This window comes from Nycticebus coucang, chromosome 9 (assembly GCF_027406575.1).
Source record: "Nycticebus coucang isolate mNycCou1 chromosome 9, mNycCou1.pri, whole genome shotgun sequence".
Taxonomy (NCBI): Eukaryota; Metazoa; Chordata; class Mammalia; order Primates; family Lorisidae; genus Nycticebus; species Nycticebus coucang.
This window is the reverse complement of record NC_069788.1, coordinates 119,959,987-119,972,389: the sequence shown is the minus strand read 5'-3', so window position 1 is coordinate 119,972,389 and position 12,403 is coordinate 119,959,987. Positions and strand designations below refer to the sequence as shown.

Genomic DNA, 12,403 nt, shown 5'->3' with positions numbered 1-12,403 from the left:
CTTATTCATAATTCAATTTAAATCTAAAATTACAAAATAAATGAAATAGATTTCATCAATTTGTCATTTCAAAGTCCTCACCCCCCTTTGTTCTGTGTAATTTATTTGAAAGTGGAAGTTTAGGCTCGGCGCTTGTGGTTCAAGCGGCTAAGGTGCCAGCCACATGAGCTGGTAGGTTTGAATCCAGCCCAGGCCCGCCAAACAACAATGGACGGCTGCAACCAAAAAATAGGCGTTGTGGCGGGCGCCTGTAGTCCCAGCTACTTGGGAGGCGGAGGCAAGAGAATCGCTTGAGCCCAGGAGTTGGAGGAGGTTGCTGTGAGCTGTGATGGCACAGCACTCTACCCAGGGCGACAGCTTGAGGCTCTGTCTCAAAAAAAAAAAAGTGGAAGTTTATTAGGTTGTCATTAATGAAATGTCATACTTTATTACCTCTAGACTTCTTATTTATTTTGTAGAAATATATTTGGTTTCTATAGCCTGTGAAGTTAATACTTTGCCAGGTGTAACATGGTTGGCTATTATACCTGCTAAAAAGAAATCAGACCCAGTTCTTTAGATTTTCTTTAGAAATTCACTTTTCCATGAGATATATATCCTCTGATTACTATGAGTTATAGCATTTGTTAGTTCTCAAGAGGCCACCGTATGTACACTCTCCACTTTTAAAATAATAATTTGCATTAAAAACTGCATGTATTTTAATGAGAAACTGGTATCAATTTCAGTATTTAGGGATTGTTTTTAAGTACAGGTGGCAACTTCTAGAAAACAGGATTGATTTCAGATGGGTCCCCTTACCATATGAGAGGAGGGGAGTGTGAGTTGTGCATGTGTGTGTAAGACTTTGAGACTCACAGAAGAGCTAAACTATTAAACCATCAATGCAGAAGTTGGTGGATTTTTTGTTTTGCCCCCCAAACATATTTTAAAACCAGCTTTTCTTGGTATCTAATGTTCTCAAGCCCAACAATTTCCAATAATTTATTGTCTCCAGGCAAAATGACTTAATGTGGTGTGAGGGGCATTCAGAATTCCAGTATTTCTTCTTTGTGTGGGCTGTGTCCATGGCCTATGCTGTTCTTACTGGATGTCTGTACAAGTCTGCCTGGGAGATCCCAAAGCTAGAGAGGTGCTTGGAGGGGAGGGTTGAAGATTTCCTGTAGATTTTGCCACTGTTTGCCCAGGGCTCTTAAACTCCAAAGTCTCTCTCCTTTCCCCATGAATGACTTCTAGGGGGCACTGGTGTTTTGTTATTTAACCTATGCACTTACTAAAAATTGCAAGTGTCTGTAGGAGTTAGCATGCTTTGTTGTAAGTGAGCAATTTGCATACTTGTAGACCTGCTTAAGAGAATCTGGGGAGGGAGGTGCCAGTACCTTGGGATGCAGGATCCTAGTGAGCTGTGTGGCACTGCACTTAATGGGGAAGGCTTCCCCAGGGTTAATTGGTGGTACCTATTATCATCAGTTCACTTAAATTCTGCAAAGCTCTTCCCCCAAATACCGCTATTGCTAGAAATGTCCTAGCTAGGGGGAAGGATGAGGGGAACAGCCAGTTTTTTGAGCTCCCATTAGAGACTGCTAAAGAGACTAACAGTGGAATCTGCAGAAATCCATTGCCCTTCCTTGTGTGCTGCAGACTTTCAGGAGTGAACGAGGGTTTCATGGCAATGTCGTCTGCTTGTTAAGGGCTTCCAATTACTCTGCCACTGATAATAATAGAAAATTTGGGGGAGCAATGAGATGGAATAATGTGATAATGTGCCTAGCTGGAGTGAATACAAGCTGCTATTTTCTAATAAAGTTTTAAGTAATTTACTTCCAAAGTATATTTTAAAATTTACTTTTGTAAGTTGTTTTTGAAAAGAATTTTGATTATATGGTTCAAAGTTTATCTACAATATTTTGTTTAAAAATAATTTCAGTAAGTAAAAGATTTCCCCATCTCCACATCTATCTTCTTTTCCTGATTCCAATCCATCTTCTCTCACTGTGATTTCTTTGCATATCATATTTGCTTTTTCCAAATTATATTTTAATGTCTCTTAGCTGCTATGCCAATTTCTAAGTGACCACCAGGAAGTGAGAGTTGAGGTCTAGAGAGTTGAGGTTTATTTCTTCTTGGAATATTTGCTTCTGTAACGATCAGTCTCCCTCAGTAACACTTCCTGGTGGGAACACAGACTGGGTCATTTTAGGAATATGTGTCACATGTGGGCTAGTTGACTGAAATGACTTAGGATGAACATGATCAACAGCAGTGGTGTTCCTGTGCAAAAACATTTGGTGAACAGGCAGAAGGAAAATGTAGTTCCAGGGCATATGTTTGCCTAAATAGTACTTATCTACATATCTACTTTAGGGATTTGTAGGACATGCCCTGTCTTCTGTATATGAAGATAATTGTAGTAATTTCACGTGGCTAGGTAACGTTTCATCCACACTTTGTTGTAGTCAGCAAAGTCTTAACTACAACATGTTTACAGATATTATTCAGATGAAATTTGAGATGAATAATAAAACACTTCTTGTTGTTTTTTAATGGTAGCCTGAAGCTGTGTTGTTTAAATTTCCAAATGAACTTTTGTAGGGATGAGGGGAAATGCGTAGAAGGAATTCTGGAAATCTTTGACATGCTCCTGGCAACGACTTCAAGGTTTCGCGAGTTAAAACTCCAACACGAGGAGTATCTCTGTGTCAAGGCCATAATCCTCCTCAACTCCAGTGAGTAATGGCGCAGCTGGGCTGGGTATTTTTTGTTTGTTTGTTTTTGTTTTTGGTAGAGACAGAGTCTCACTGTACTGCCCTTGGGTACCATGACGTCACATGGCTCATAGCAACCTCTAACTCTTGGGCTTATGTGATTCTCTTGCCTCAGCCTCCCAAGCAGCTGACTACAGGCGTCTGCCACAACGCCTGGCTATTTTTTTTTGTTACAGTTTGAACCCGCCACCCTCGGCATATGGGGCCAGCACCCTACTCACTGAGCCACAGGCGCCTCCAGGGCTGGGTTTTATTGTTGAGAGATTCTGCCTGTAGAACCGGCATGGTGTTAGGAAGAGTATTGGACTTCTATTTTATTTTGAAAGGGTAAAAAGACTTTCTTTTGGATGCCTCTGTTTTATTTTGTATAGGGATTTAAACTACCAAGCTAACTTTTGGTAAGTTGAATTAAATTATTCATTTAATGAATGAATGACTGGCAAGTCAAGTTAAAAAGTAGCTCAAGCCATTTTCTGGAAAAGAAAGGAAAAAAGAACTATAATATATTTACCTTTCAGCTTTTTTTTCAATTCTTACACAGACACTTTGTATGGTTGACGTGTATTTGTATTTATTGTTTTGGGTTCTACTTTTCATAGGTTCATTCATTCACTCAAGACATTGAAGTGACAGTCCTGCCCTCAAATAGTTCAGAGTGTAGAGAAGGAGGGAGAGAAAAAGTGATCATTAAAGTGATCATTAAAAGTGATCTCAGGGCCATAATAAAGTGTGCAGAGGGCACCATGGGGAGACAGGAGGAGGAGAGATGCCGGAGTGGATGTAGAAGGGAATGATGTTTGAGGTGTCTTCAGGGCGGAGCGGGAGGAGGCTGGGTCAGGTTGTAGAATGCAGCAATGAAGATTACAGATTGCTGCATTCAGCCTTAGGAGAAGTTCAGGCAAGGGAACTTTGGGCACACATACGAGTTATTGAAGGTCATTCTGGCTTCCACATAGAGGGCTAACTGGAAAGGGGAGAGACTGAGGCAGAGGTGGCAAGAGGCAGTGAGAGCCAGAACTAACTAATGCTGTGGTCAAAAGGGAAAACTGGACCTGAGGGAAATGTAGGGTGCAGGTGGGAAATGAGAAAGGTGTCTAGCACACGTGGACGGTTTAGCTTTGCTGTTTATTTTCTCATGTAATGTTACTTGGTCCTTTTTTTCTGTCCTGTGATAATCACTTAAAGTAATAGCTCACCTCCAATGGATACTGGGATAGCGTTCCATTTTTAAAATACTAATACTTCTCCTTCTTGCTTTTTTTACTTTTTAAAATGCTGTGAAATCCCCACCAGGTCAACCAAGAGAAGTCTACTCAATCTTTGAAACGAGGGCAGCCCACTAAATTGTTCAACCATTTCTCTACTGATGAGCCTTACTTAACATCTAGTGCCTCATTTCTTTCTTTCACCATTGTGAACATCACTGCAGTAAATCGATTCGTTATTTTGGATGCAGTTCTGGGTGCCGAGGCAGCTGTGAAGCTGCTCAGTGCACTGTTTACCTGGTGTCTGATCCAGCCACCACACCAGGTATTGATATTGATCTCTTTGCTCGACTGTTTACTTTTTTTTTTTTTTTAGAGACAGAGTCTCACTTTATCACTGTTGGTAGAGTGCTATGACATCACAGCTCACAGCAACCTCCAACTCCCGGGTTTAGGCGATTCTCTTGCCTCAGCCTCCCTAGTAGCTGGGACTACAGGCGCCTGCCACAACGCCTGGCTATTTTTTTGTTGTTGCAGTTTGGCTGGGGCTGGGTTTGATCCCACCACCATTGGAATATGGGGCTGGTGCCCTGCTCACTGAGCCACAGGCGCCGCCCTCGGCTGTTTACTTTTTTTGGGTCTTTAGGTTATTGATTTTTTTTCTTTCTCAAATACTATGTATATCCAAGTTTCAATCCTTACTTGCTGGCTTACAGATACCCTTATTTGAACAACATATGGGGCTGTGTTGCTTAGATGTTATCCAATTGTAGAGCTCAGTGCTTGAAACCATAGGGAAATATCAGATCATATCACGTTTTAACTCAGCTAAAGCAGCAGTTCCTGAAGCCAGAGTTCAGTGCCGACCCTGTGGCCTGGTGGGTCCTAGGCTGCCCTCCTGATCCAGGGCCAGCTGACTGCCCCCTCCAGCCCTTATACATTTTTTCTTTCACAGTCTCCAGTACATTGGCACTAGTTTTGATGAGCAGTAATCCTCAGACTATCTGTGGTAAAGGACCAGATTTTTTAATGACAAGGTCTCAGTCTGTCACCTGGTCTAGATTATAGTGGCATCATCATAACTCACAGCAAAATCCTTAAAATCCTGGGCTCAAGTGTTCCTTCTGGTTCAGCTCCTGAGTAGCTGAGACTATAGGTGCCCTTAATGACACCTGGCTAATTTTTCTATTTTTTGTAGTGACAGGGTCTCACTCTTGCTCAGGCTGGTATTGAACTCCTGAGCTCAAGGGATCCTCCCAGCTTGGCCTCCCAGAGTGCTAGGATTACAGGTGTGAGCTACCATGCGCAGCATAGGATAGTTACCTTTATAAAATAGACTAAAAATTAATTAGTAGAATAATAAAAGCATAAAACACAAATCCTAGTTTATTATGTTATTATTAGTTATTACGTTGATAATTTAAAATTACTCAATTGCTTAAAACTTACTAAATGATTACATTCAATTTCTACTTATGTCTTTGTGGGCTGGTAATAAGCCACACTTTGAGCAGCTCTGGAGAGAGCATGGGATGCTGTCTAGGAGGTGGTCGGGCCTGGGGTGGAGGGTGGGGTTAGCCCTGAAAAACAGGGAGAGGAAGCACAGAAAAAGGGATCCGAGGGCTGGGTGAGGGAACAGAGGCCCTGGAGACAGCCTTCAGATACTTCCTAGTTGGGTCTGATTCTGGCCTTCTGTGCCTGAGGTGACATTTCCCTTGCACCCAACATAGCCCACACCATTCATTATTCCCACTCACATTTTACAAAATATTATGAGGGTCCAGCTTACATCAATGATGAAGTTGATGTACATGTAGGCAGTGTCTAGCAGGAGATTTGAAATTGATCATGGAAGAGTCACCTTTTTCTGACCTTTCCAAGCAGCCTATAGACATCTCACGCTGGTGCTGCGGTTTCTTCCTCTGTTAAAGGGAAGATTTGTTGAAAAGTACATTCATGTCTTGGCAATAGAGGATGATCCAATGCCAATCCTGGAGATTATTTCACTTTGAGAAATAATTTAGAACTCTTTTCCATCCGGCGAAGTGCTCCTTGGAAAGCAGTTTGCTTCTTGTTACAATACTTTGCAGTATACAGCCTGGCAAGCTCCTTATCGCCACTTCAGCTTCTGAGACATCATATTGTGTTGCTGTCAAAGTTAGAAGCAGCGTCTGTGCCAGTGGGAAAGATCAGTCTGTGCGTCCCTCCCCCAGCAGCTGATGGTACAGACGGGGAGGCTTGCGGTGCCCGCTTGTGGCCATAAATGAGCGTGACTTGTTTACAGTAAACTCCAATTTAAGAAATCTTCGTTTTAGAAAGCTCCTTTCTTTCTTGGTAGTCATAACAAATGTCTTCTGTTCATCATTGCTGTGAAGAAGATGGGATTCTGTTTCTATTGGAAAATTTCCACTGTCAAGAGAGCTGAGTCTTTTCTATGTTAGTTTTTATGGATTTGCACACAGAGGCTTTTTTCTTTTGGATTATTTGTGGCACTGAAACACAACAAAAACAGGAATGGAATCTACCTCCCCCACTTAAATTTTAAAGCCCTGATGGTATGTATATAAGATAACCAGACATCCAGACATTGGACAATAGGCTGCCTGTGACAGTGGTCCCCAGAGCAGGAGCGTGAACTAGGCAGGCTGTTCAAATGCCCGGTACTGCCTGGAGCTGGTTTCCAAGTTGCAATGCAGGGAGGGATGTATTAATCAGATTTCTTGAGAGAAAAAGAACCAACAGGATAGATAAGATAGATGGATAGATAAATATGAATGGGCTTTATTATGGAGATGGGCTCAAGCAATTATGGAGGCTGAGTAGTTCCAGGATATACCATTTGCAAACTAGAGACCAGGGAAGCCAGAATCATGGTTCAGTCTGAAGGAAAAGGCCTGAGAACCAGTCTTAGACTAAGAGTTTGAGAAACTCAGGAACCTCTGATGTAAGTTACAGAGTTCAAAGGCTGGAGAACCTGGAGTTTGATGTCTTAGAGCAGGAGAAGATGGGTATCCCAGCTCTGAGAGAGAAAGAGAAAGGGAGGAAGGAAGACATGTGTACGCAAGAGGGCAAATTTTCTCTTCCTCTGTCTTTTTGTTCTATCTGGGCCCTTAGCTGATTGGGTGGTATCTTCCCTAGTTGACTGATTTAAGGGCTAGTTTCTTCTGGAAACACCCTCACAGATGTACCCAGAAATAACGCCTTATCACTTATGTCTTAATATAGTTAAGGTCACTATTGTATCTGTTATGGAAATTAACTGTCACAGACCGGCAGGGTAGCTCACGCCTGTCATCCCAGCATTCGGGGAGGCTGAGGTGGTGGTGGGTGGATTACTTGAGCTCAGTAGTTTGAGACCAGCTTGAACAAGGGCACAACTCTATCTCCAAAAATAACTGGGCGTTGTGGCAGGTGCTTGTAGTCCTAGCTACTCAAGAGGCTGAGGCAAGAGGATCACTTGATCCCAGGAGTTTGAGGTTGCTGTGAGCTGTGACGCCACCACACTCTACCAAGGGTGACAAAGTGAGACTCTGTCTCAAAAATAAATAAATAAATAAAATAAAATAAACCATCACAAGGGTTAGTGGTCTCCCTAACCAAGGAGATGGAACTCTGAATTTGGGGCAGCTAAGGAAGCTAAAATTGGTGGGAGAGTACTGAGAGGGAAGAGCCACACTTAGAAGCCTAGAGACCAGCAGAGCAGCCTCTTCAGATCTTCGGTGGAAGAGAATGTGCTCGTGCTTATGAGAATACTGAGGACAGGGAAAGAACCACCGCATAGGAATTGGCAGAAGAATCCCTGAAGTTCACACAGGGCCAGGAACCATTCATGTTCTTACCAGCAAAGGGGGGAAACTTTGCAATCCACCAGGTGTTGGGTATAGGACTCAGCAGAGCATTGCTTCTGTAGTGGAGTAAAATTAGTTGTAAAGACTGCTTTGGTTCCTCCAAACAGAATGAAAAAGCAGACCTGAGGATCCAATTATTTCTGGGTAATTTAACTGTATCCCAGCACAAAGTGCATGAATAAGAGGCACCTGTGTTTTACTATGCTTTGCTTTGCTTTATTGTGCTTGACTGATGTAGCATTTTTTATAAGTCAAAGGTTAGGGGCAACCCTGCATTGAACAAGTCTATTAGCACCATTTTCCCAGCAGCACCTGCTCACTTTATGTCTATTTCAAACTTTTTCATTGTAATTGTATCTGTTATGGTGATCTGTGCTCAGTGGTCTTTGAGTTACTGTGTAATTGTTTGGGGGTGTGACGAATAACATCCTTATAAGAGGCCAAACTTAACCAGTAAATGTTGTGGTCATTCTCCTGCCTGCCTCCCTCTGCTCTGGCTTCCCTATTTCCTGAGACACAACAACATTGAAATCAGGCCAGTCAATAACCCTACAGTGGCTTCCAAATGATACGGGCTTCCTGAAGAGTCAGACATTTATAACTTTAAATCAAAAGCTAGAAACAATTAGGCTTAGTGAGGAAGACAAGTCAAGAGCTGAGTAGGCCAAAAGCTAGGCTTCTTGTACCAGTTAGCAATGCAAGTTGTGAATGCAAAAGGAAAATTCTTGTAGGAAATTACAAGTGCTACTCCAGTGAACATGTCGTGAATAAGAGAATGAAACAGCCTTACTGTGGATATGGAAAAAATTTCAATGGCCTTGATCAAACCAGCCACAATATTCCCTTAAGCCAAAGCATAATCTAGAACAAAGCCTCAACTCTCTTGATTTCTGTGAAGGCTGGGAGAGGTGCGGAAACTAAAGAAGAAAAGTTGGATGCTAGCACAGTCAGTTCACAAGGTTTAAGGCAAGAAGCCATCTCCACAACATAGACGTGCAAGGTGGTGACTGCATGTGTGGTATAGAAGCTGCAGCAAATTATCCAGACGGTCTAGCTGAGACTGATGAAGGTGGTCACATTGCACAACAGATTTTCATCGTAGACAAAACAGCCTCATGTTGGAAGAAGATGCCATCTTCCAAGACCTTTACGGCTAGCTTCAAAGGACAGGTTTCCAGGTCTAAGTCCTTAAGTACAGCCTTTTGCCTGAATCCAAACTTTACAGAGCAAACTGGAGATGAATAGTCAATGACTGGCTTCAAAGGACAACTGACTCTGTTGGGAGGGGCTAATGCCACTGGTGACTTTAAGTCAAAGTCAGTGCCCATTCTGAAAATTCGAGGACCCTTGAGAATGACGCTAAGTCTACTGCAGAGTTTGGCCTCCCATTTTCCTGCACATGTGACACGCTGAAGTTGGGATCATGTCGCTCAGTCACATCTGCACTTGTCAGCCTGCCAGGTGGCCACATCAGGGCTTGTCAGTAGTTATGTTTTAAATAGTTGCATATTTCTGGATTGTGTATGTTTGCTAATTCCATAGTATGGAATGGAAAGTAACTATATCTTCCAAGTAAATTTCATGTCAAGCTGGGCACAGTGGCATGCTCCTATAAACCCTAGCTACTTCGAATTGATGTGGGAGGATCTCTTGAACCCAGGAGTTGGAATGAGTTCAGGCTTGGTAACATAACCAGACCCTGTTTCATTAAAAAATAATAATAATAAATTTCACTTTGGTTCTTGGTTATGTCAATGTTTTCTAGATACTCAAAATGTCAAAATGAACTAGACAAAATGTTTTTGTTCTACAACATAAGATATATACCTTGTTAATCCTGTATAGGTTTGAGTAGAAGAAGCACATCTTCCTCTCTGGGGAGTGGAGGGAAAGGATGGCGCCTTCTGGCTGACTCTCAGCCACTACTCTCTCACCACACAGAGGCAGGATGTGGGGGGAGCTGGGGCTGGATTATACTCAGCTGGTGAAGTGGCTCTTGAAACTCAGTGACAACAGAAAATACTGCTTTCTTTTTTTTTTTTTTTTTGCAGTGTTTGGGGTCAGTTTTGAACCCGCCACCTCTGGCATATGGGGCCGGTGCCCTACTCCTTTGAGCCACAGGCGCCGCCCGAAAATATTTCATTTTAACAACCTGTTACAAAGTTTGTTAAGGTGTTTTTATAAACTCAGAGGTGTCATGCAAGTATTGTAGTTATCGTGATAGCAGAGCCAAATTAAGAGAAGAGAGAACAGTCATCTTGTTACCCAGGGACCTGCAGACAAGATAAATCTTCCCTGGGACAGAATTAGAGCAGGAAATGAATTTAGGAATTAGAGTGCATATATAATAATACTCGTAAAAAAGAAAACAAGAAAGAAGAATGGTTGATAGTCCTTACAAATACTTTAAATTAGAAACAAGTTTATTTATCAAAACAGTTTTAAGAAGTAAGGATGAAACATTTTTGTTTATTTTGTTTTTTTTTTGGAGACAGTGTCTCATTCTGTTGCCCCGAGCAGAGTGCTGTAACCTCACAGCTCACAGCAACCTCAATCTCTTGGGCTCAAGTGATCCTCCTGCTTTAGCCTCCTGAAAAGCTGGGACTATAGGTGCACGCCATAGTTTTTCTATATTTAGTAGAGACAGGTCTGGCTCTTGCTCAGGCTGGTCTTCAACTCCTGAGCTCATGGAAGTTGAGCCTCGGCCTCCCAGAGCTGGGATTACAGGTGTGAGCCACTATGCCCAGCCATGGAACTTTGTGTTAAATGAAAGAAAGGGTTAAAGCCAGACAATCACATTTTACATTAAGAAAGTCATGATCGGCTCAAGCCCTGGTTTGCTCTGAATTTACAAAGAGAGTTCCTTTGAAGCCAGTGGGTAGGAAAAGAGGGAGCAAAGATGGGGGTGCCCTTTCCTGCTGATCGAGAACGTGGGCACAGAGCACAGCTGGCACCAGCCTTCTGGGCTTCTAACACCGGCCCCTTCCTGGTCCCAGTGTGCCCTCATGGTACTGGGGGCAGGAGGTGGTGACAGTGGGTGTGGGTCAGGGCTGGAGGCCCCTTTCCTTAAAGGAGACAAGCAGGCTGGGTGCCCGTAGCCCAGTGGTTAGGGTGCTGGCCCGTGCTCTGGGGCTGGTAGGTTCAAACCTGGCGTGGACCTGCTAAACAACAACAAAAAATAGCCGGGCAGGTGCCTGTAGTTCCAGCTACTTGGGAGGCTGAGGCAAGAGAATCGCTTGAGCCCAAGAGTTTGAAGTTGCTATGTTATGATGCCACAGCACTCTACCAAGGGTGACAAAGTGAGACTCTGTCTTAATTAAAAAAAGAAAAGAAAAGAAAGAAACCTTGGTGTATGCCACACCTTCTGGGGGCAAGACATGACTGCAAGAGGGACTTTACCTAACAATTGCAATCAGTGTAACCTGGCTTATTGTACCCTCAATGAATCCCCAACAATAATAATAATAAAAAATAATAAAAACCAACCAAACAAACAAAAAAACAGAGACAAGCAGACTCATATCACACACAGCTCCCAAAAGCCAGAAATGTTTTTCTTTGGTCAGTATTCTGGGATTTTTTATTAAACACTTCAGAAATTCTGATTTATTTACCTTCAGTCAAGGAAAGTTTATGTTTTCATCCTTTGAACACACAGGACACTTGGTGAATCTCGAAGAGGGGGTGGCTGCTCCCCTGGCCTGTGAGCAGCTCAGAATGTCAGCAGGTGGGCTAGTGGGAGGGACACAGCTGTTCCTAGGCGATAAGGGGAGCGAGATTGTGTCCTTGCTTTGATTTAACTTTCTTTGGTACGTGCAAGGCATTTTGCCAAGACCGTCCCTTTTTTTCTGTGCTTTTTTAGTTTTGTGAAAAGTAATCTAATTGTGCCCTATGGTGACTTCTGGCTGATGTTTTTGCTTTTTGGAGGTAGAGGAGGCTAGTTCTTGTTGTTTCTTGTGTGTCTGATTGGGCAGGGCTCTGTGTCTTGTCCCTTGGCCCTGCCCGTGGTCTGCTGCCTTGCAATTACTCCCTATGTACATGTTGGATGAGAGCGAGTAAATGCTCCGTGTACAGGCATGTTACTGCTGGCTGGCGAGAGAGACAGGCAACAAAATGGGTATTTGGAGGTTTTAGCATGTTCTTTTCAAAAAGATGCATGTAATGCCATTTTTATTTGCTTCTCCTATTTCTATATTTTCCCTTAGATTGCCAATAATGATGTTTTACTGTTGCCCTGGGTAGAGTGCCATGGCGTCAGAACGCATAGCAACCTCAAACTTCTGGGCTCAAGTGATCCTCTTGCCTTAGCCTCCCGAGGTCTGGGACTATAGGTTCCCGCCACATTGCCTAGCTAGTTTTTCTATTTTTAGTAGAGGCGGGGGTCTCGCTGTTGCTCAGGCTGGTCTCAAATTCCTGAGCTCAAGCAATCCACCTGCCTCAGCTTCCCAGAGTGCTAGGATTACAGGCATGAACCACTGGCTGGGGTACAATGGTGCAAATGTAGCTCACTGCAGCCTCAAACTACTGGGCTGAACTGGTCCCCTCACCTCAGCCTTTTAGAATAGCTGGGATTACAGGAGCACAC

General features: G+C 43.1%; 1 protein-coding gene across 1 annotated transcript in view; it reads left to right on the top strand.

The window, feature by feature from the left end:
• The window catches only part of ESR2 (estrogen receptor 2), a 58,478-nt gene that overhangs the window by 35,764 nt on the left and 10,311 nt on the right, over positions 1–12,403 (top strand). Inside the window, exon 7 of the mRNA XM_053601266.1 lies at positions 2,593–2,726. Within this exon, the coding sequence (XP_053457241.1) occupies positions 2,593–2,726 (134 nt within the window). The remainder of the gene's footprint in view (positions 1–2,592; positions 2,727–12,403) is intronic.